At 45.5% G+C, this 24,125-nt stretch overlaps 1 protein-coding gene across 2 annotated transcripts in view; it reads left to right on the top strand.

The window, feature by feature from the left end:
• LOC132461557 (serine/threonine-protein kinase PAK 3) overlaps window positions 1–24,125 on the top strand; it is a 33,846-nt gene that overhangs the window by 3,922 nt on the left and 5,799 nt on the right. Inside the window, exons 2-12 of one of the 2 annotated variants that reach the window (XM_060056739.1) lie at window positions 9,765–9,958; window positions 10,507–10,607; window positions 11,499–11,652; window positions 11,892–11,929; window positions 15,056–15,118; window positions 16,881–17,084; window positions 18,455–18,629; window positions 19,298–19,361; window positions 21,276–21,324; window positions 22,317–22,429; window positions 22,928–23,045. In XM_060056739.1, the coding sequence (XP_059912722.1) occupies window positions 9,787–9,958; window positions 10,507–10,607; window positions 11,499–11,652; window positions 11,892–11,929; window positions 15,056–15,118; window positions 16,881–17,084; window positions 18,455–18,629; window positions 19,298–19,361; window positions 21,276–21,324; window positions 22,317–22,429; window positions 22,928–23,045 (1,251 nt within the window). In that variant the 5' untranslated portion in view covers window positions 9,765–9,786. The remainder of the gene's footprint in view (window positions 1–9,764; window positions 9,959–10,506; window positions 10,608–11,498; window positions 11,653–11,891; window positions 11,930–15,055; window positions 15,119–16,880; window positions 17,085–18,454; window positions 18,630–19,297; window positions 19,362–21,275; window positions 21,325–22,316; window positions 22,430–22,927; window positions 23,046–24,125) is intronic. The other variant, XM_060056740.1, reaches the window with a different exon arrangement.

Genomic DNA, 24,125 nt, shown 5'->3' with positions numbered 1-24,125 from the left:
ATGGTTATGTGTCCCGGTGCAACCCTTTCCCATAGCAATGCTGATGGTGGTTTAGTAATAAAGGATAGATAGGTGGATAGTTAAACACCAGAGACAGATAAACAAGTTATATTTTTCCGATGTATGCTTAGCTTTATCCTTGGCTTACGCTAAACTTTTAGTATTGAAAAGTATTGGTTTCACAAACTTGACCAAATGATTCGCAATTAAATGTTTATTCTTAATTGGTGAACGATTCATTTGTAGTTTGTGATTTAATTATTTTCATTTGTCCTGACAGATAATACTGGGGTTATAGCATAGACTATTTGACCTCTGACTTTGCATATATTATACTGAAGCAATGTTGTTTTTTATGTTTGTGTAGTTTTGGAATTAACTTTCAGTTTATGTGTGTGTGTGTGTGTGTGTGTGTGTGTGTGTGTGTGTGTGTGTGTGTGTGTGTGTGTGTGTGTGTGTGTGTGTGTGTGTGTGTGTGTGTGTGTGTGTGTGTGGCATGCGCGTGTGTGTCGGACATCTGTTGTGTGTATGTCTGTCTGTATGTCTGAAGTATGTTGTGTGTATGTCTGTGTGTATATCTGTGTTGGTGTATGTCTACCGTGTGTGGCTCTATGACGTGTGTGTTTGTATGTCTGTGTGACGTGTGTGTGTGTGTGTGTGTGTGTGTGTGTGTGTATGTGTGTAGGTGTGTGTCTACACCTCTATGTGTGTTTGTGTATGTGTCTGACGTCTGTGTGCTTGTGTGTGTGTCTGTGTGCGTGTGTGTTTGTAGTCTTTTCTGTATTTGGTGTGTCACTGAAACCTAACACAGAAGGCTGATCTTACCTTAACTCAGCTAACAAAGACATTAGCCTTTGTTAGCATCTTAGCCCCAGTCTGTGCAGCGGGCTGTTTGTAACGCGATACGAGGGCTAGATACAAATAGTCCTCCATCTGTTTATGGGCCGACACGCTGGTTAAGTCTGGCTGAGTTTGGGGTGAAGACCCTTAAATACACAACTAACCCTCAGGGATGGGGAAGCACTGGAGTATTTTTTACTATCTAGTACTTTAAATTATTTACTTTAGTGAATGTTAGATAAGTTACATGAGTATAGAGTTTGGGTTTGTACTGGCTAACCACTTAAAGGGATGATGATAATTTAACGCTGCATTAATCCCAGAAGGGAAATTAAGTAACCAACAGATTTTTTAATAAACATAAATCACACAAACAAACAAACAAAGAAACAAAATGATCATGATGATTATGGTTTGATGATTATGTTAACAATCCTTTTTCTTTCACTTAAGATGACTTTCACTTTCATTAGAAAACAATTGGGGCAGGTAGCACTGGCTGAGACAAAGGATATGAGCACTGCTGGTATCCTTACCACACATTTGTTAATACACACGTCTTCCATCCACTGTGTGTGTTTGTGTGTGTGTGTTTTGTGGGTCTCTGTGCGTGAACCTTTGTGTATGTATAGGGTTTGGGTGTTTGTGTCTATTTGTATTCATGCATGAGTATGTTTATGTGTGTGTGTGTGTGTGTGTGTGTGTGTGTGTGTGTGTGTGTGTGTGTGTGTGTGTGTGTGTGTGTGTGTGTGTGTGTGTGTGTGTGTGTGTGTGTGTGTGTGTGTGTGTGTGTGTGTTTGTGTGTGTGGGTATATTCCAGTGTGTGTGTTGTGTGTGTGTGTGTGTGTGTGTGTGTGTGTGTGTGTGTGTGTGTGTGTGTGTGTGTGTGTGTGTGTGTGTGTGTGTGTGTGTGTGTGCATTTGATACCCAGTGATGTCATTTTGGCCACCAGTTAAGAATAGGAGGCAGTTAATTGTGTGTGGTGTTTCTGTGCAGACTATAGAATGTATGTGTGAGCAGTGAGGAGTAGGGCAGTAGGCTAGCGGTGGTAGGTGTGTCACATTCACAGTCTGTCTGCTGTGGATTAGCGTGGACGATTGGAAGCCATCTGCCCATTCTGTCTTAAAGAGGGGAGGGGGAGCAAGAGACATTGACACAGACTGACGGAGATAGAGGAAACACAGACACAGGCATGCGCACACACACACACACACACACACACACACACACACACACACACACACACACACACACACACACACACACACACACACACACACACACACACACACACACACACACACACACACACACACACACACACACATTCGCAGAGGCACACACAGTCCCATACACGCCCTCACACACGCACACACAAATTTGCGCAGGCTAACAAACACATGCACTCACACACAAAGACCCCCCACACACATACACACAGAAACACACCCAGGCACACACACACACACACACACACACGCACACACACTGCTCCCCTTCCCTCCATAATCGCCATGTTTGCTGCAGTGTAAAATTGGGCTCCATAGGATGATTTTGTATATCTGTCTTCTGGGAGGGTTTTGTGTGTGTGGGTTAAATATGAATCGTTAATGCCACTGTTGGTGCTGCATTAACCCTGTCATTGGGGTTGATTGGGATGTTTCAGAGACTGATCAGAAGGGAGATGTCAAATTAATGTGCAGTAATATGAAGCTGCAAGTTTCCCCTTTGTCGAGGGGGGGAAACCCTTATTTTATTTTATGAACATAAATATGTTTAATGAGCATTTCCGTTAGCACATTTGTAGTCAAAGCACATTTCTTTCAAAAGTGGAAAAGTTTATGGCTCCAGAGGTTTTCCAACAATTTTACATGTGTAATAACAATTTGATTATAATATCTAATTCATAGCAGAACACAACAACAATGAAGTTGATAGAATACCAGGCCTATTTATGCTTACTACATAGCCTCTCACAGCCGTTATCAGCAATAGTCTGCGAGGCTAGATTCTGATAGTTTTCTCTTGATTATGACTTGGGCTGCAATAATAAAGAGATCTAGTTTCGAGTCCTTACCAATCCCTAATAAACTCATGTAAGGTTGCGTTTTTCAACGTTATCGCAAACCAGAAATATTCCTTATGTCTTCACAAGCATATGCTAACTGGCAGAAGATCTTAGCTACCCAACATATCCTAGCTACCTAGATCTGAGCCATCAGCAGATTCTAGCAGTGCATAGAAACTTACACTCGATGCTACCTAGTAGCCGATGATAACTAGCAGAAGATAAAAGCTAGCAATAAAGTAACTACTGGAAGGTCCGGTTTAGCAGAAGATGCTTGCTAGCAGCAGATGTTAGCTGGGACCAGTAGCCTATCGGCAGCCATGTCCTCCCGGTGAAGGTGGCTGGGGTGTCTGTCTAAATTGGCCCTCTTGACTAAGTGGAGTATAAAACACCCCCCATGATAAAAAGGAATGTTGAACTACACGACAAGAACAATCACTCAGTCGTTAAAAGCTGACATTGATGGTGGTGATTGTTCTCTGCCCACCCCCCCCCCCCCCCCACCAGCTACTAAACCAGCAGTATGGCAGTCATTATCAGATCCCCATAGTTCTGATCATCCTCCCCTCCCCTTCTCCTTCCACTGCCCTCTAGCTGTCCACCCCATCCGAGCAATCAGCCTTCCTCAAGGAAACATGGCCATCGTCGTCGTTGAGGCCAAGTCACACAAGAATGACCGCCCTAATCAGAAAAATGTGATTCAAATCCAACCTCCACCCTTCCCCTCCTCCACCTCCTCCACCAGCACTGTGCCACCCCACTGACTGCATACGTTGGCTCTAGAGGGGCCTTATTCACCTAGTGGCCATCTTGGTTTGAATTCTGTATTCAGTTCCAGCTTGTGCTTAGAACCAAGATGGCCACCAGGTGAATAAAGCCAATTAGAGCCTCCTCTTCCAGTGCCCGCCCCGTTCAAATTAGGCATTAATGTTTCAAAGAGGATCAGGGAGAAATATGCCCATATCAATATTTGATGGTGCAGGCAAAACCTGAAAACACCAGCATTACTATCTAGGTTGAATAGGCTGCCACGATAGCCACGACACCAGACACTGTTTTTTGTTCTGTGTGTGTGTGTGTGTGTGTGTGTGTGTGTGTGTGTGTGTGTGTGTGTGTGTGTGTGTGTGTGTGTGTGTGTGTGTGTGTGTGTGTGTGTGTGTGTGTGTGTGTTTGTTGTGCATGGGTGCGTTTCTGTAGTGTGAATCTATAGGTTTTCTTTGGAGAAGTATACTGCCTCTATCTTCCTCCACAGCTAGGTTTATAATGTGGCAAGCCAAGCATGGAGTCAAGTGAGATATTGGACCACATTGGCCCATGAAGAGTCACATGGCTCAGTTACTCATGTATCTGGTGATATAATTAGTTCCAACAGCCAGCTGTGTTTCGGGGGATAACACATTCACTCTCTTGCATAACAATGTGCATTATGTTAGCGGTATTGATCCACGGGCTGCTGTTTGGAATCAACAGAACTATTGATCTAGAAACGATAAGGGCCATGTGCATAATGACCCTCTGTTGCCGGGTCCACCCTTACAGTGGAATATTTCAGCCTATCTTTTGTCCTAAGCTCTGTGTCAACTAAATGGGCAAATGGTGGGCTTAATGTTTATCTTTTATGTCGAGAGCACGGCTTAACTGTGTCTGAGAGGAGCGAGGGGACAGGGGAAAGGGGAGAGGTGAGGGAGATGGTAGGTTTCGGTCGCTGCTGGTCGGTCAGTATATAGGTCAGCGCTTTATGGAGAGTCAGTGATGTCTTCAGAGCTGCCCTATGTCTAGGAGAATAGACCACTTATCCTCACTGCCCCTCAGGTGACATGGGGCATCCCAGCCAGACCGCAATAAGAAGCACACAGCCAGAGATTTGTGAACATTAATGATACAAAAATGTGCTTTGGATTTTCCTTGTATTTTATTGGCATTGCGTGTTGTTTTTAACTGTTTTTGTGGTATCTAAAAAGAGAAGAGAAGTAAAAAAAAGTTGAGAAGTATTATTATTATTGTTGTGTGGTTTCATCTTGGCTCCCTCATTTGGTCTGGTTATGGTCGTTGCTCGTATACAAAATAATACCGATACAATGAACATGGTGAATTCATTACACGTTTATTTTACTGTTAGACCCTTAATTCTCTTTTAGTCATTAAAAGCAGATGCTTTTCACCAAACTAAGGAAGGGAAGTGGACATTTTGTGTTTGAGCATGGTGACCGTTTTGGTCAACAGCTGCGTTTAGATTGATGAGGTTCATAATTGGGCCTCAATTATAATATTTATAGCTAGGGTAGGCATTACCCTACCTTGCTATCCAAGCACAAAAAAATCCCAGCCCTCCCTTCAGGCCTCCATCTTAAGCCACTCCCACAAAAAATGTGACTCGCTTGCTAGTCTTAGCAATAGCTCTGCCTAGCATTGTGGAAGACTCCGGTCAGGTGAAGTGAGTGCATGCAGGTAGCCAGACAACAGGTTTTTTTGCTAGCTTTAATTGAACAAAATTAATTTAATTGAAATAAGTGTACTTCAATCCACGCACCCACTTTTAAGCTAGCTGGTGAAGGTTATTCTATTATCATACTTGTAGAACATTTATTGTGTTCTATCTGTGTAGCTTTATTCGTGTTCTCACAAGCACCTGTATTTCATCTACGTTGTCACGCAGTCCTTCTGTGACACAAATATGGTATTTACAGCTTGCCTGGCACCCTTTGCATGCAAAGTTATACAGCCCTACATAATCCCCCCTTTTAAGAGGATCTTTCACGGTTGGCGAGCATTTTCCTGGACCAGTGCCAGCAAGGTGGAATCTGTTGGTTGGTATTGTAGTTCTATCACGTTTACTTCCTGACTACAAACAAACCACCTGGTAAATGGTTGTCACAGGGTCAAGAGGCTGTAATAACTTTTATTAAATGAAAAGTCTGTTTGTTGTGATTGTTCTGTGCTGTGTGTCAGTACAAGTTGCCATGCGATACAGGGAAACATGACACAAACATGAACTGCCTAATCCGCTCACATAAAACATGCCAATAAGACTTGCCTACAGCATTGAATAACTTTCATCACTTTTGAAGGGTACTAAGTTTCTCCCTTTTGTTTGATTTAAAATGCCTCTTCCTTTTCTGTTAATAATGTAAAGTCGGGTCGAGTCGGTTGGAAATAATGTCCATAGCAGTGGTCAACGCTGTTATTCATCAACTGAAATAACAGACCAATCACAGAATGCTGGGATTGACCAATCAGAATCGAGCATTCATCAAAGCCGAGTATTGAATACCATTAGCATACGGTGCTCTCTACTCTGCTCTGCACCAGCTCCCTGGCCTGAGCGTGTCTCATGTAGCTGTGTGGCGAGTGGAGGTCTGACTGCCTCTGTTCCTGTACGGTATGATGGGTGTTACACCACGGGCCTCCGGGCGCTGCATGGGACAAGGGCTGAGATGCATGATGGATGGGGGATGGGGGGGGTGTGAGACAAGGGGATGTGAAAGTGTTGTGAAGATGTACGCCTGCCGGCACCCGGTTCCAATGTTGCAGCAGAGTAGAATCAGGGCACATTGAACTAACCTACTTTTATTCTCTGGTCAGCCCAGCCATCGGACAGGCGTGAAATCCGGGGAGCTCTTTGGGTGTGCTTTAATGCTGGGAGTACGCACCTGTTTGGATTTCAGTGAGGGGTGCTAGGTTTTAAAAGACAACATGGGATCATAACAATATTTACCTTGCTAGAACTTTGTCCAATTATGTTGTTCCATTTCTCTGCAAAACACACCGAAAAAGGATCTGTTGTGCTCTAAACGTCAATGTTGAAGGACGGGGGAATCGTTTGATCCTATATGCTCTCAGTCAGGGGTTTGTTCCAGTTTGAAATTGGAATGGCCCAAATCCCCCAATTGACCCTGCCCTAATATCTCGTTGACTTCATCAACAATGACCACCATGACCTATTGATGTTCTCAACGTGGTTCTAAAGGCAGAGGATCTGGTACTGCCGCATTGTCCACAGTAACAAGACGCCTCCTATACCAATACCCGGCCGCGGCAGAGAGTGCACCGTTCAAGGTGTGTAATGTAAGCAGAGCCCACTCTGGTGCACGTACCACTGTGGCATTCAGCGCGCACGCTCGGATATGCCCTCTACGTTCTCCCATTACCGTGGTTACTCGAAGGAGTTCGGAGAGGAGGGATTATCCCCGGAACGAGACGGAGAGCAGCTCGGAGATGAAGTAGAGTCCTCTGCGTTCTCTTAGTCTTCCTGCACGCTTTCTCTTCGTTGCGCAATTGGGCACTTTAAACAGGGTGCACAAGGACATTTTTAGAGGGATTCTGCTCTGTTTAGTTTGTGCTTTTATATTTATCTCACATTAGCATATATTCATTATTGTTCTTCCCCCTAGGCCTGGTCGTTTTATATATATAACTTTTCCCCCATAAATTGCAAAAATAAAACATCAAACCCACTGCTGCTTGTAAATTATTCATGCATAAATGTTGTGGAATTTCACGTTTGGTGTAACAGTATCATAACCAGCACATTCAAAGGACGAAATGTTTCACCTCATTAATTTTACCACATCGACCCGTCAGGCCTGTGGTGTCGCTGGACTTTTTTCAAATTGACAATTGACAAACAAACAAATATCTAGACTGCCCTTGAAGACTATTCAAATCATAAATCATAGATATCTTCCTTGATTAGTGGCAGAGTCATGAGCAGGATTCCTCCTCCTCAACGCCTACACTCTTCCAGATGAAACCATGGTTGCCAGGTGATCACAACATGAATGGGTGAATGTGAGGCATTGGCCTTATGTTTCCATCGAGGTCAAAAACGGCAATAATAATAAGCGTTGGACTCGCAATCACAAATTAAGTGTCATTAAGGACACATTGCATAGCTCAGCGTTGTCATGATCATTTCTTTATGAGAGATTGCATCTAGGAAACTTCTCTATACAAAAAAGAACCCAATAGTTGTATGGAAATAACCATTTATAAATGTATGTATACACCAGTCTCCTCTCTAGCAGAGTGAGCCCAGAATACAGTTTCACACTGCCTTTCAACACAGTTCTACCCCCTTCCCGCAATGTCCCTACATCATGTGAGGGAAATGTTGACATACAGGAGTTTTTTCTGGTATAGATAAGGGGAACTCGGTAACACCAGATAGCAGATGGGGTGTCTAGATACCCCAACCTGAAGGACACAAAGTTTAAATAATAAAACTAAACAATGAATGGATTTTCTATCACAGTTGCCAGGACCCGCTGTGTCCTAACGAATTCATACTTTTGCAACAGCGTTAAAACCCTTTTGTGGAGTGTTGCATGGTGTTATATAATGTGTTTATCAGCTATAAAATGACATGGCAGATTCACATCTGTTTTTTATCTGCTGACATTTATTTCCTATTAGTGACAATTCTAATCTTTACGGAGAAAGGGGGTAGAAACCATATATTTTCATTCACAATTATTTGCTGTAGTCTGTTTATGTATATACGTATGTAGACTTCGTCCCAATCAGATTTTCATGGAGTATCTGGCAATCTGTTGATTGAATAGCGCTCATATGCGTCTACGCGCTTGACTTGTGATGATTTCATTATTATTTTCCACGAGGGTAATTCAGTGAAAATGGCGTCCCCTTGTTTCCTTCAAGGGGCCTTATTCAACTAGTGGACGTCTTGGTCTTGGTCCCATATACTGTGTATGCGGAATTCTGCATTCAATTTCAGCACCCAGCTAATGGTATGTTCCCGAATCCTCGGACGCCAGCCTTTCGAGTTGCACTTTTGACGTAATTTCCGGTCTCGGAGCATTTATAGCGTTCCTGTTCGTCTTTGTGATTGTGTCATGAAATTGGCTGGATGTTGTTTATTGTTAGCTACATTAGCCTCTTTAACAAACTAGCCCGAAAACAAACAACACAACCAAATTGTATTGTACGCCCAGCAAGACCGTGCAATGCATAAATTGGTGACCGGAATAAAGTAGCAATGTGATCAAGTGTGTAAGAGCATTTAAAATCTACATTAAAATGACCAACGTGGCACAAATACAAAGAAAAAAAATCTCTTCACGGGCACAGCCATTTTTGTTGAGAGCGTCATCACTGCTCTCGGTCTACTCTCAGAATTCCGAGAGATGAAGACAAAAAGGGGACGTGCCTCTGAGAAATGCCGCAAGAAAGCTGGGAGATTTCCCGAATTCTGACTCCGAAGGCTGGCGTCCGAGGATTCAGGAACACACCATTAGGTTCAGAATCAAGATAGCCGCTAGTTGAGAAAGTCCCGTTTACCAAAACATTTGGTCACAACATCTTCTTTGATGCCGTACGGCATCAATGCTGTGAGCCTACTCTACACTGATTTTTCTCATAACCTAATGATAATCCCTTGCCCTGCGGTTAGCAACAGATTTGACGTATCATTGGAAGGATATCGATGTGTCCAATAAAACGTGTGATGGAAAATGCTTTCATCCATATCGCCTACAATACCGTGAGCACAGATATTTGACCAGTTGAGCTACAAAAGGAGTCAAACACCTTACCCTGGCAGCGATAATGCCTTGCTCTAAGAGTTCAGCTGCACAGGGAATCAAACCCCTAACCCTGGCAGCATTAATGCCTTGATCTATATGAGTTGGGCTTTAGAGGGAATCAAACCCCCAACCTTGTTAGCGTAAATGCCATGCTCCACCAGCTGAGCGAGTTATCGAAGCAATCAAAGCAAGCGAATAAGGCGACGCATCCTTTTCCGTTTTCACGTTTAACGTCTCCATCTCTCTCTCCCTCTTCCTCCCCCTTCCTCTCTCCCTCTCTCTCACCCCCCCCCCCCCCACCCTCCCTCCCTCAGGTCCCAGTGAGTGCTGCTGAAGATGTCTGATAGTGTGGATATTGAAGAGAAACCGCCAGCCCCTCCCCTGAGAATGAACAGTAGTTCCCGCGACTCTGCCTCACTGAACCACGCCTCCAAACCGCTTCCAATGGCCCCCGAGGAGAAGAACAAGAAGGTTCGCCTGCGCTCCATCTTCCCTGGGGGAGACAAGAGTGAGTAGACCCCCCCGCCCCCACACAGTCAACTCCACCCAGCGGCGGCGGGACCGTCATTCGTTTGTTAGTCCCTGGGGGAGTGTGCAGTATCTCAGGAGGTAGTGAGGGTTAGCTGGTATCCAGGAAGGTTGCTAGTTTGATCCCTTGCTCCTCCTAGCCGAGGTGTCCCTGATCATGACGCCTCACTCTGACCGCTCCCGACCAGCTGGCCGCCGCCCTGCGTGGTTGACTCCGCCGTCGAATGTGTTGGAAGTCGCTTTGGTTGAAAGCGTCACATGTAAATGTGAACGTGAAAAGCCTGTGCTTCCTCTAGCTGCCGCCACCACCTATTCCGCCAGCCTCTACTGCAGGCTAGCGGCTGTGTTGGTTGGCCAGTGGGCGGCAGAGTGCTGGAGTGACCCTAACCCCGGCCTCTCGGTCAACGGGATCATGGATTGGGATTTGGTTTTTGAGTAGTCTAAGGCCAGTCCTCTTCCCCCCTGTGTCTGAGCACCTTATGCGTCGTGGTGTCATGTAGCGTTCTTCCGTCGCCGCTCTCTCCGCAGCCAACAAGAAGAAGGAGAAGGAACGTCCCGAGATCTCACTGCCCTCCGACTTCGAGCACACCATCCACGTGGGCTTTGACGCCATCACGGGGGAGTTCACCGTGAGTGACTTGCACACACACATTCGCACGCACGCACATACACACAAGAAAACACACACACATGCACGTAAAAGTGCACGCATGTTCCTAAACACACACACACACACAGATATGCACACACACACAGACACACACAGACACACACGCACACACGCGCGCACACACACACACACACACACACACACACACACACACACACACACACACACACACACACACACACACACACACACACACACACACACACACACACACACACACACACACATACACATACACACACAGCCAGCTCAACATATACAAACACACACACAGCTAGGTCGAATGAACCACCACACAAACAAGGCCAATAGACCACACACATCTGCACTACCACACACACACACACACACACAGCCATATCATAATACTTATACAATGCCTGCCTACCAAACACACACAGGAAGACCTACCCTAACCACTGTACCACAACCATTTGTTGTGGTATTGTTGTGTACAATATTATGGTACAGTGAAAGAACACACTCATAAGTGGAGGCCCAAAAACCACAAGAACGTATTATATATACCGAAAGATATTTGGTCCAGTAATTGTGTTTCTATTATGGTTGTGAAAAGGAAGTGAAACTGCTACTATCTCAAAACAAGTTCCTCGAAGGACATTTCCATGGATACAGTCCAGATATCAGATGAGACAAGACGATAGAAGAAGCCTGAAATCAAACCTCCCTATTTCAAGACTGATACAAAACAGAGCTAGAGTGATCTCGGCTTTCAATAACTACTATATCTTTTAGTAATCTTTTAGAAACAGGACCTTTTAAAACCTATCATTCCCCTTTCTGCCTCTCTGTCTGCTTCTTCCCTGGTCTAATGTTGGTCTCTCCACAGGGCATCCCGGAGCAGTGGGCGCGGCTCCTCCAGACCTCCAACATCACCAAGCTGGAGCAGAAGAAGAACCCCCAGGCCGTGCTGGACGTGCTCAAGTTCTACGACTCTAAGGAGACGGTCAACAACCAGAAGTACATGAGCTTCACCTCAGGAGGTACGGCCGGGATCACAGTCATCATAATAACCTATCAACACATGACACGGAAAGGAGCGACAGGCGTCCTCTGGGCGTTATCCTCACTTCCAAAGACTTAAACGCTATAACAACCGACCCTGATGGTTGGTCGTTTGGCTAGAGATACTTTAACATGTCTCTGAACATCAGACAGGGCTGCGATTTCAGAGAGTCCGTTGACTAGAAAATAATTTAGTTTTCCTTTTTTTCTGCCTCAGACAAATCCGCCCAGGGATACATTGCAGCAAACAACCTGGTAAGTTCAAACATCCTGCCTTCACTGTTTCACTTGATTCCAATAAACATATTTCATAATTTGGCCAAGATTGTCCAAAACGGACTAAATGCAGTGTGCTAAATGTGTGATCATGTTTTCCCTGAGGCGAGTGATAAAATAAAAATGAGATTGAATACTATATTGAAATATGCTATTCTGCATCATTTATTTTATCACGGGGGAGAGGTCTGTTTTAAAATAATCATGAAGCAGAATAATGGTGGTGTCTGTGGCCTTGGTTGACTGTCTGGGCGTTCTGGAGCATTAGGAACACTGGAACACCCGCTGGAGTTTAGCTGGGAGCTCTGGGCTGTGCTTCACAACTACAAGATCACTCTATGCCATTAAGTATTTTACAGAGAGTAGTTCTCCGGAGTGTAGAGTATGAATAACGATCCTGACAGGTAAGTGTTAGCACTGTTCTGTTACTGATCTTACGTTTAGGATCGACTCAACCGTATGTTTGTAAGCAGTGTGACCATAGTAGTGGGTCAAGGTGACCAGCTGCCCTGAGAGACATTGACTCTTCCCTATAAGCACTCAAGCAGATAATGCCAGTCATGAGCAGTTAGATCTTATACTGATAGATTTTCCTACATTATTGGCTATGACCAGCATAACATTTTGGGTCAAACTCCTTGCTTAGCTTAGCCCGAGGCGTACTTTGATCAGCCTAGCTTGGCGTCGCCTAGTGTGTAACCCAGTTGTGATGAACGTGATGGACTGCCTTAAGCCCCAGGCTAAAAACTCACTGGGTCATGGCTAGCTTGCGTGCTGGAAAGAGTTCCCCCTTCTTAAGTTACATTGAGAGATTCCCGGAAGGAAGTGTTTTACTTTTTTTTATATCACAAGAGTTCCTGATAACGGACACCGAAGTAGCCAAAGATAAAACTATCATCACCAATAACGTCAAAGTCTTCCGTTTCTCAACCTCCTAGCTTTTTGCATGCATTATTTGCATGCTGTGAATTCAGTTCCCTTCCAAGTGAACGATAGGACATTTCCCAAAAGACGGAAAATAATAATATTTCAAGTTTCCTAAATCTTTTAGACAAATAAGCCCTTTGCTGTAGCCCTTTGCTGTAGAGTTCACGGTAACTGACACCAAAGTAGACGCAGACAAAAATTCTGGCGCGTGGCCAACCATGCCAAAGTGTTTGGTTTCCCAACCGCCTAGTGACTCATCACATTATGCTGAGCTTTGCTGCAGTGCTGTCAATAGCTGGCCAGCGGAGGTAAAAGTAAAACACAAGATCTTTCTTAATTTAATTGTATCCACTGCGACAAGCTTTGCGTAACATTCTTGCGCTGTTGTTTCGGAGGAGACTTTTGGTGGGAGTAACCGAACCCTGTTGTTTTATAACTTTCCTTTTGAAAAGGATAATCACAAGGAGCATGAGCCATGACTCAGAACCCACACATAGTTCATAGCCACCGCCAGCCTGATTGTCATAAATAACTTATTACTTACTTAGAATCAACTGTGCAACAATCTCCCACAGTTCTTCAATATTTATTTTTTTCAATCCAGATTTTCTCGTTTTGCGTTTTGTTTGTTGTTCACCCAGGTCACATGGGTGGCAGCACACCCTGGGCTTCCCCCTCTATGGACAGCTGTCTTCTGTGGTTTCACTTGTGTTTCTGTGGCCTCGTAACAAGGGCCTCGCTCTGAGGAATATTGAGTGCTCTGTCAAAGTAATTTTCATTCATCTGAATCCTCTCTCTCTTCCCCCCCCCTCCATCCTCCCTCTGTACTCCATTCTGAGGGATGAGATTAAATTATCGGACTATCTGCACATCCGGAGCAGAGGCAGTCTTCGGTTCTCACTGCTGCGTGTGGTCCTCAAATTAGCCTCCATTCTCATTCTCTCTCTCTCTGTGAAAACCACACAGTCATTTCATAAAAATGTTTATCAAAAACGTTATGTGTCTGTGACTGTTTCTCAATCGCTCGCTTCAATCATTGAAAATGTTGTGTGTGACCAATTGTAGGGATGAATAGACTCCTAACATAATTGTCACAAAACGGTTTTATCCGTCTGTTTGTTTCATCATGTTTTCCTTAGTGATGGGGGTTCATGCTAGGCAATTAAAAGCTTTCATCGTTGTTCTTAGAATAATAACTCTGTAAACAATGAGGATATTTCATGTTTTTTGCTGTATATTCAGGTTGACGGCCTTCGATGTTTAAAACCCTAGTTTCTCTTCTGATCTAGGTCTATGCAACCAAATTTAGTTAAGCGTATGACCTTTTACATGGCTAGCAGTACAAAGCTAACAGCTCCTGGCTGAACAGAGCGTGATCATGCCCTCATATTAGTCAGTGATTCTCTCTTATGTGGGTTGTTGACTTAGATCAACTTCCAAGAGATAAACGTCTAATAGATATGCTCATGAAACATTTATATTACAAGGAAATACTATGAAGCCAGAGACAAATATAAACAAGCCGATTCATGCAAGGCTATTTTAAAGGTCAACTGATACTGGTTTAGTAAGCCTAAATTTAGCTACATATTCTCATGGCAGCCTGGTTGTCAAAAGCCATTAAGCCATATCGCCCTCTGCATTGAATTCAGTGCACCCTGTATTCCATCAAGAGCTACAAATGATGTGTTCTAAAGGATGATTATATGAGACAAAGCTTCTGGATTTCACCCTCAATGTGTATTTCAGTCCAGGATTATAAACCAGTCCCCTTCAACAATCCATAAAGATATGTCTGCATACAAAGACGTAGTGTAACCTTGTATGTACTAATTCCTTGACAACAACGAACCATTCACAAAAGTAGAAGCTACCCACAATGCAACTGATAAAAACTCTAACAGAAACATTTCGAAATGTCAGGAAAGTTTTTCCCTGAGAAGGTCCCTGAGAACACTGTTCTACTATGGTCTTAACATCACATCATCTCAACAGATGTGAGACGACCGATCCTGTCTTCCCCCTCCTCTACCTGTGGAGGTAGAAACCCCCTCAGCCGTGCCCCCCCCCCCCCCCCCCCTTTTCCCTTCAATCCAATTTACCTTTGAACTGCTGTGTGGGTTTCTTACGTAGTATTATGTAGTAGTAAACCCTCCCATTCTCAACCTTCACATTCAGAACCGGCTGCTGTCGTCCGGGCCACCCGTCAGCCTTAGAACCTGCAGCGCATTATTTGACAAGGTAACTCCACCATCTATGACGTGATATCCCCATACCCATGCTTTATACCTCTGCCTTTGGCCACAGGGCCAGCTTCTCCTCATATAACCCTCCCCAGCTTTCTAATAGCCTCTACATGAATGACGCAATGAGTTCCAGCAACACGTGTTGCTTGATTGGAAAGAATTACCCTCTGGGTTTCATCTGCTAGTTTGATTTAGCAATTTTGGAAGCATTATCAATGTCACACTCTGCTTAAAATTTTCAGCGGAGGGATGGCAGGGATTAATTTGCAAGGGATCAAAGCAATTTCTAGAATTAGAATGCCACAAAAAACAGCTACTCAATTCTTTGAACAGTCCCCGAGGGAGCAGAGTCTTGATCAGCCTGTCAGGAGTGAGTTGCATGAAACAAAGGGTTCGTCTTCAATCGAGCAATCGGTCAATAAACATCTGCATGCATCTGCTTCCATTCTCAATCCACTGTCACTCACATCTTCAAAAACCTGGCTGTGCCACCGCGACCATCTCAGACACCTGGGCCTAGTGGACCCGCCGCGCCGCACAGCTTGAAGGGCCCGTCGAGCACCACCCACTGCGAGGTTCATTAATCACAATCTCGGGCGGGTCAGATCAGATTATGCAGGATGGCTAGCCCCAGTTGGTACAGTCCTGCTTTTGAAAAGGCTGGCGTCCCACCTGGTGTAGGCATAGGGGCCCTTTAAGGACAGGTGAGACTCCAGGTGCTGCAAGCCTAACCCCCTTGGCACTGGTTCATCCGCCCGCCCGGCGTCCCTGACACGTCGGCCAGACACTTCTCCTTAATCCGTAATCAGCAGGACTAAGCCGCTGCCTCGTTTAAGCATGACAGGGCTGGGAACGGAAAGAAATGTTTCCAGCCCATAAGAGGAGGATGAGCCCAGACGAGTGAGGATGATGTGGAGTTGGTGGTGGTGCTGTTGGAGGGGTGTGTGTGTGTGTGTGTGTGTGTGTGTGTGTGTGTATGACAGACTGTGTCTCAGCGCTGAAATAATCATGTTCCTGCAGAGCTGAAATGGTGTACGCCGCAATGAGAATGCATAGCACCAAAGCATTGCACGTTACCGCAATGTTGCAGTATGCACGCTCCAGCACTCCCCGATTACCAAGCACCGTTTTATTATCCATTTAACAAGTCCTCATTCTATGAGAACTGACTGTGACCGGCTTCACCGTCTTCACTGCAAACGGCTATGATATGCACCCTTTCTCTTGAAAGCTGTTAGCTTTCGCTGAGCTATCGTGTCACTCTTTTAATTGTCACTTATTTTCACTTTTGGTTCACTTTGCACTTTCCTTGCCACGCTCACTACCAGCTGGTGCTCACAATGTGTTTTAGGATCTTTAGACATTGTTATTCTTACACATGAACCCTGTATTGCATCCAGGTAATGTTTGGTGGTAACCTTTCCCAAGGTGATAAGATAGAGAATAACGACCAAACGGGATTTCCAGTGATACATGTATGCTTTTAGATTTTTAGCTTTCAGTGTGTGTATCCTTCTAGTAAGCCTGTTAAAAATATATGCTCAAATGCTCATATATACTCGTACTCCATAGGTAGGCATAGCTATAGTACAGTTAATATGAAAGGACTGTTGTTTAACCATCACAGTGAGAGGCCTTGGCTGAATGTCCTCACGGTCCATGGGTCAGCACCGTCTCCCTCTATAGCGCCTGTCCACCTGATCTCCTCAACAACCTTGTGTTTCACGCCACCGTCTCGGGGCTGTTTGGTCTCACAGACCCACCCAGCTCAGAGCTCCAGACTCACAGCCACCTCCACCACCGCCGGGGCCAAGACCGCCGCCTCAGAGCCCCCCATCGCCCCGCCCGTCTCCGAGGAGGAGGACGAGGAGGAAGAGGAGGAGGAAGAGGAGGAGGAGGAGGAGGACGATGAGGACGAGCTGCCGCCTGTCATCGCGCCGCGACCGGAGCACACCAAATCAGTGAGTTACTGAACTATAGGGCAGTATGCTTTTGTACGCTGGACCAAATCAGTGAGTGACTGAACTATAGGGCAGTATGCTTTAGTACGCTGGACCAAATCAGTGAGTGACTGAACTATAGGGCAGTATGCTTTAGTACGCTGGACCAAATCAGTGAGTGACTGAACTATAGGGCAGTATGCTTTAGTACGCTGGACCAAATCAGTGAGTGACTGAACTATAGGGCAGTATGCTTTAGTACGCTGGACCAAATCAGTGAGTGACTGAACTATAGGGCAGTATGCTTTAGTACGCTGGACCAAATCAGTGAGTGACTGAACTATAGGGCAGTATGCTTTAGTACGCTGGACCAAATCAGTGAGTGACTGAACTATAGGGCAGTATGCTTTAGTACGCTGGACCAAATCAGTGAGTGACTGAACTATAGGGCAGTATGCTTTAGTACGCTGGACCAAATCAGTGAGTGACTGAACTATAGGGCAGTATGCTTTAGTACGCTGGACCAAATCAGTAATTTACTGTTTAGTATAGTATGGTATAGTAGTGGGGGAAAAAATCGATAAACCTAAGAATCTTGATCCTTATCATCTATGATTCTGAATCAATTCACGACTTATTAAAGACACACCTCTAGTATAGTATAGTGTATCATAACATAGTATAGTATAGTATAGTTTAGCAAAGTATAGTATACTTACGTATAGTATCCACTAAATCAGTGAGTTCCTGTACTGTAGAGTAGTGCAGTTGAGCATAGTAAAGTGTAGTGTAATAAAGTAAAGCACACACATTCATTGATCTGTGGGTTCCTGAATGACTTCACAGCATAGTGTGTTACCATACATACAAGTACAACACAGTGACACAGTGACAGTGCACCGCAAGTGACTACAGTGAAGACCACACCGCAGCACAGTACACAGCACAGTGCAGTACATCATTACTATCATCAAAGCTGAAGCCCGCCTCTTCAGCAGGAAGCGGGCGTCACGGGGGAGTTGTTTGGAGAGCGGCTGTGTGTCGAGGCTGAGGCAGGGGGCGTGGTTCGGGGGGGGTGGGGGGTGTAGCTGGGAGTCATTATGGATTAAAAAAGGTCAGGACAGGAGGGCAGGTGGGCTCCCAGAGAGATGACTCATCCCCTGGAAGCTCGAGCAGGACTATGCATTACTAGCCATTCCTGGCACAGGCAGGGCCCCGGGCCGCCGCCGCCGCCGCCGCCATTTTGGCTCAGACTATCCTTGTGGCTCAGGCCGGCACCACCATTTTGGCTCAGGCGGCCGCATTGGCTCAAGCTGCCATTTTCGCTCTTTGTGGTTCCGGGGGGACGACATATGTGTGTGATATTTCCCAATCCTCCTCTCCACCCTCAGATCTACACGCGCTCCGTCCTGGAGCCTATGAAGCCCCCCAGCCCGGTGAAGGAGGTGGTGACTCCGCCCGAGTCCCAGGTGCAGCCGGAGAACACGTCAGACACCATGTACCGCCACACCGACCGGCAGAAGAAGAAGTCCAAGATGACGGACGAGGAGATCTTGGAGCGCCTCAGTACGTGCGGTGGTCATGTGTGTTTGTGTGTGTGTGTGTGTGTGTGTGTGTGGCTGTGGTGTGTGCACCCGTCTGGCTGCATGTGTGAATTGTGTGGAGTGTGTGTGTCAGTGTGTGTGTGTGTGTGTGTGTGTGTGTGTGTGTGTGTGTGTGTGTGTGTGTGTGTGTGTGTGTGTGTGTGTGTGTGTGTCTGTGTGTGTGTGTCTGTGTGTGTCTGTGTGTGTGTCTGTGTGTGTGTGAAGTAAAGTGGACGTTTGTGTGAAAGTAATAACTGGCAGGATAAAGTTAAATCCCAGCTTTCACATCAGCATGTTTCCCACGTAGCCAGGCGGTTATGCAGGGGTTTTATATGAGTATATTCGTGTCTGTGGCCATAGAGTTCTGAAAAATATAAGTTGGATGTTCCCATGATCAATCTTCCTGGAGATGTGTTATTTTGAAACATTATACATCAAATACCGTTCAAATCAATATAAGATTGTGGGAAATATGTATGTTTACACATGCATATGTACAGTGTGTTTGTGTGCGTGTGTGTGTGTGTGTGTGTGTGTGTGTGTGTGTGTGTGTGTGTCTGTGTGTGTGTGTGTGTGTGTGTGTGTGTGCGTGTGTGCCGTAAATTCAACATGCACACAGTCTTAACCACGTTGTGTTCCTCGTGTACCCAGGAAGCATTGTGAGTGTGGGCGACCCCAAAAAGAAGTACACACGCTTCGAGAAGATCGGACAAGGGTGAGTCTCTCTGAAGCCCCTCAGAAGACATGGAGTTGTTTGGAGGTGCAATGGGAATGCAGTTTAGAGAGACAAGGGCGGGTGATTGGCTGAAAGACGAGAACAGGAAGTAGAGGAAACGAGAACCATATCTAGAAGCGGCCAGAGGCCAGAGTAGCTCGGTGTCTCTTCTCTGCTTTCCCTCTTCTCGTTTCTCCTCTCCTGTTTCTCTTGCGTCCTCCTCCTTCTCTCCTCAGTTTTTTCCCTCTCTGTGTTTTTCTCTCAGACGTTTCTCATTCAGTTCATCTGTCACATTTTCCATCCCTCTCTCGATTTCTCTATTTATTTTCTGCACAGCCAGTTCTTCAAAATGCTTGCCATTTCTCTCTCCCTCCCCCTCTTCTACCTTCTACCGCAAACTTCCAATAAAACACATGCTGAACAAACACATAGCGGTCGCCTATAGTGCGTCGCCCACACAGTCAAGCAGCACGGAGAGAACTCCTCCCGTGTCTCCTTACCTCCAGCAGAGCAGTCTCTTAAGTGAGCCGGGCACAGATGGAACAAAAGCCCCCTTCATCATTTATACATGACGACCAGAGACGGCACAGTGTGATAGCAGGAAACGGAGACAGACCTGCAGGGACCGATGCCTCAACCCTGAGGTTCCTCAAGGCTTACAGAAGGACCACGTCCTCATAGGCTCAGGGATGAGTCTAGCGTTCCTCCTGCCGCTTGCAATGAATAGAGGCTGTAGCCCGCAGTGACAGCTAGGTTGCTAATACACGGGTAATTGGATAAAGATTTGATATTAGAGGTTGAATATGCATATGGCGTATGTGTCTTAATCAGCTGTGGTCTTTAATATGTATGAGCGAGGTGCTGGGCGGGGGGGGGGGGGGTTAACTATTCACAGAGCTGCCTATTGCTTTGAAGGCGTCCTTGCAAGGTTAACACGTAATCAAAGTTTTAATGAAGCCCAGGGTCAATGCAGAGTAGCTGGATTTACAACCAGACACCATGAGGTCACGGCAGGACTTTAATGGATTGGTTAGCTGCATTCGCTTCAGACCATACTCTATAACACTCATCCTATATATATATATTAATACTTTTTAGTCATTCAGAACTTTAGCAATGTATAGTCAATTTATTTCCTCGCCATACCTCAATTCAAGTTAATTATTTCCAATACCTTAACATGCCACTTACATTTTTTTTTAATAATATTTGCATATTATTTTTACTTGGCTAAAGATAACACTTAGAAGAAAGTCAGAGTGGTAAACATTTACAAATGCCTGAGCCAGCCGTGTTGTTGCAAAAGATCTCTCTCTCTCAGTAACACATAGCCTTCAATAGCAACAAGATGCTTCATGTTCGGCACATTGTCAATGCATAGTCGGTCTCAGATCGCGAACAAAAGGAGATGCCGGGCTTTGGATGAAGCAAAACTCATTTTCTCTTTCACACGCCCCGGAGCGACGGCATTGGATCTCACTACAGAAAGAGGAATCAAAACACGAGGACGATTATTTTCATCTCGGCTTTTTATAGACTCATATGACGGGTCACTGGGTTTGGCACTATTTTGTGACAGTGAGACAGGGGTTTTGGGGGGAAGGGCGGCAACTCAGTATGAAGGCAATGTGTGTTAAAATCAGATGAAACATAGTGTAAACACACATCGTTGCAGCTGAGCCATGTTCCATTACAGACCTGTCATCATGAGCTAAGCTTATACCGTCCTTACAGGATTTAAGTCGTCAATTTATTCAACACCTACATGATGCTTTGAGAACATCACATTTAAGCACTGCACAAACTTAGAACAAACTTCGAGAGCCACCCAATTTTACGATCATCTGCGTCGTCATATGTATTTTGTTTTCTGATAATGTGTGATAAATGTGATGCTCTTTGTGGTTCTTTCAGAGCTTCAGGGACCGTGTATACTGCTATTGACATCGCCACAGGACAGGAGGTACCCTAACCCCTTAATATTAACCCCAACCAATCCATCCTAGCCCCCTTTATACTAACCCTTTCCCATTCACTTCGTTATAAGCCAAACCCAATCATCTACTCAGGAAGTAGAGCGGGATGGCCGGTAACCGCAAGGTTGCTAGTTCGATCCCTAGCTCCTAGAGTGCCGAGGTGTCCCTGAGCAAGGCACCTAACCCAAACTGCTCTTGACAAGCTGGTTCTCGCCTTGCATGGTTGACTTCGCCGTCGGTGTGTGAATGTGTGCATGAATGGGTGAATGTCAGGCAATATTGTAAAGAGCTTTGGATAAAAGCGTTATATAAATGCAGTCCAGTGCATTTACTTCATACTAACCTTAGTCCCACACATCTGACTTTCGATCCATTTCTAAAGTCTTATGGCTAACCCTCTTAAAGTCATTATTGGCCAACACAAATTCAGCTAGCTGTACAACACTGGTTGTAAAAACAATGTCTTGTTTTTTAAAAAAAATGTATGATGACTATATGCTCTGTAAGGTGACCTTGGGTGTCTTGAAAGGCGCCTCTAAATGAAATGTATTATTATTATTATTATTATTAACACTGAATAGAGTGGCCACTATAGAAATACACTTAAATCAAATAAAATAATGTAATCCCTTTCTGAAAGCTTCATCCACTTGCGCAAATGAGCTTTTGCTGGTCGAATATCTCCGTAACTAAACAGGAGATCAAGGCCCAACTCCGCCCCTTCAGTTTTATGTTTTCTGCCCAGGCTCTGTGCCGTCTCCCCCCAGAAGTTCTGCTTCCCCATAGTAGGACTGCTGGATTCCAGATCAGGCTAACCCTTACCCATTCAGGTCAAACTCTCCCTAACCCTACAGTTCAGACTGACTGATTGTAACCCTCATCGATCTATCGATCTACCTCTCCGTGCCTCCATCCATCCATCTATCTAACACTAGATACCATGCGTCTGTTCCTAAATATACATCTCTGTTCCCTCCAGGTGGCCATCAAGCAGATGAACCTGCAGCAGCAGCCCAAGAAGGAACTGATCATCAATGAGATCTTAGTCATGAGGGAAAATAAAAACTCTAACATAGTCAACTACCTGGACAGGTCAGTGTCTCCGTGGCGAAATGGACAGCGGTTGTTAAATAAACTGCCATATTGGCGGGAACTTCAATTAAGAAAATGTTGTCAAATCTGTTATATTGTTTTTGATCCTGTACAAAAATAACTAACTGAAATAAACAGTGTTTTTAAGTGGGTCTGGACTGTAAAATCCATAGCTATTGCATCGATTGAGGAAAGGGAAGTCAATATTGTTGCTGTTGGCATGTGGCCTAATAAGGGGACAGTACACTCAGTAAATTAGCACTAGAGTAACAAAGTATATCAGTGCCAAAACCATACTGAATGACTCTTAACTTACGCCTAGTGAAGCGTCGGATCCCTGAAGAAATCACAAAAATAAATCATCATAAATCAAAAAATCCAATTTCAGTTGAGACCTTTGGAAAGCCGCAATCAAACTCTCTCTGTGTGTCCATCCCTTCCTCTCCCGCCCGCTCCATCTCTCTACATCCCCGTCTCATCCTCTCTCTGTCCCCCTAGCTACCTGGTGGGGGATGAGCTCTGGGTGGTGATGGAGTACCTCGCGGGGGGCTCGTTGACAGACGTCGTCACGGAGACCTGCATGGACGAAGGCCAGATCGCCGCCGTCTGCCGGGAGGTAAGAGGGCCCGAGATCAGCACCACTACATCACCCATCGCCACCATCGGTCCCCCGTCAAGGCCGAGGCCCTGGCTAGCCGTAGCTCCTAAGTGTGACACGCAGGTGTGCACGTGCATACAAACGGGTGCGTTTCCTTCCAGCCGCTTGCCTCCGCTCTGTCCAGGGATAGTCTAGACTCTCGTGGTTAATGTGTTTGACTACCCAGGGGAAAGGTGCTGGGTTCTACTTTCATTACTCTGTTGGCCTCCCTGAGTGAGCACCCTACCAGCCTGATGATTAACGAGTCCCTTCTTACTATATAGTCAGGGTGCCTTCACAACACAGCTGTTTGGTTTGTTTTCATCGAACCCTGGAGCGTTTAGCCCGATGGTACGGTTATTTGAGGTGCCGGGACTCTGGTGAGGACCAAACCAACCCATTCTGATCCGCTTGAACGCAAAGGTCTCGGCGCCGCTTCCAAGTCAATTCTAGTTCGGTTCGCGAAATGGAAATAATAAACATATTCAGCCAGGTATAATTATATATACGAATTATGGTCGAACAACCAAGTCCGGCTCCTCGTCTCTGGGCCTGGTCCGGCTCCTCCTCTCTGGGCCTGGTCCGGCTCCTCCTCTCTGGGCCTGGTCCGGCTCCTCCTCTCTGGGCCTGGTCCGGCTCCTCCTCTCTGCTGGTTTTACGCTAGCCGTTAGGGTAAGGGTCAGGGGTTAGGGTTATGGTATGGTTATGGTTGGGGATGAGGTTCTACGGTTAGGGTGTTGGTGAGGCTAAGGGGTTATGGTTATGTTACGAGGTTATGGTTAGGGTGATGGATAGGTAGAAAAAAATTGGTTTCCGGTAAGCACGTTGGTTCACTGATGCCAGATGTGTCGTCGCCTCTCAGGGCTGCAGCTAGACGGTACTTTGACTTGGGGTTAGGGTGGGGCTGGGACTGAGCCGGGGGAGGGTTTGACCTGGAGGTGGAGTTGGTCTAGGCATAGCTCCAACCACTGGCTCTGCAGTGAGCAGCCTCTCATTATCTTTTCAATTGTTTGTGATTTACTCACAAAAACATGGAGGTATTTAAATGATTCAGTGCCA

This window comes from Gadus macrocephalus, chromosome 7 (genome assembly GCF_031168955.1).
Source record: "Gadus macrocephalus chromosome 7, ASM3116895v1".
NCBI lineage: Eukaryota > Metazoa > Chordata > Actinopteri > Gadiformes > Gadidae > Gadus > Gadus macrocephalus.
Note: the sequence above shows the minus strand (reverse complement) of the source record. Positions and strands in the feature narration are given on the sequence as shown.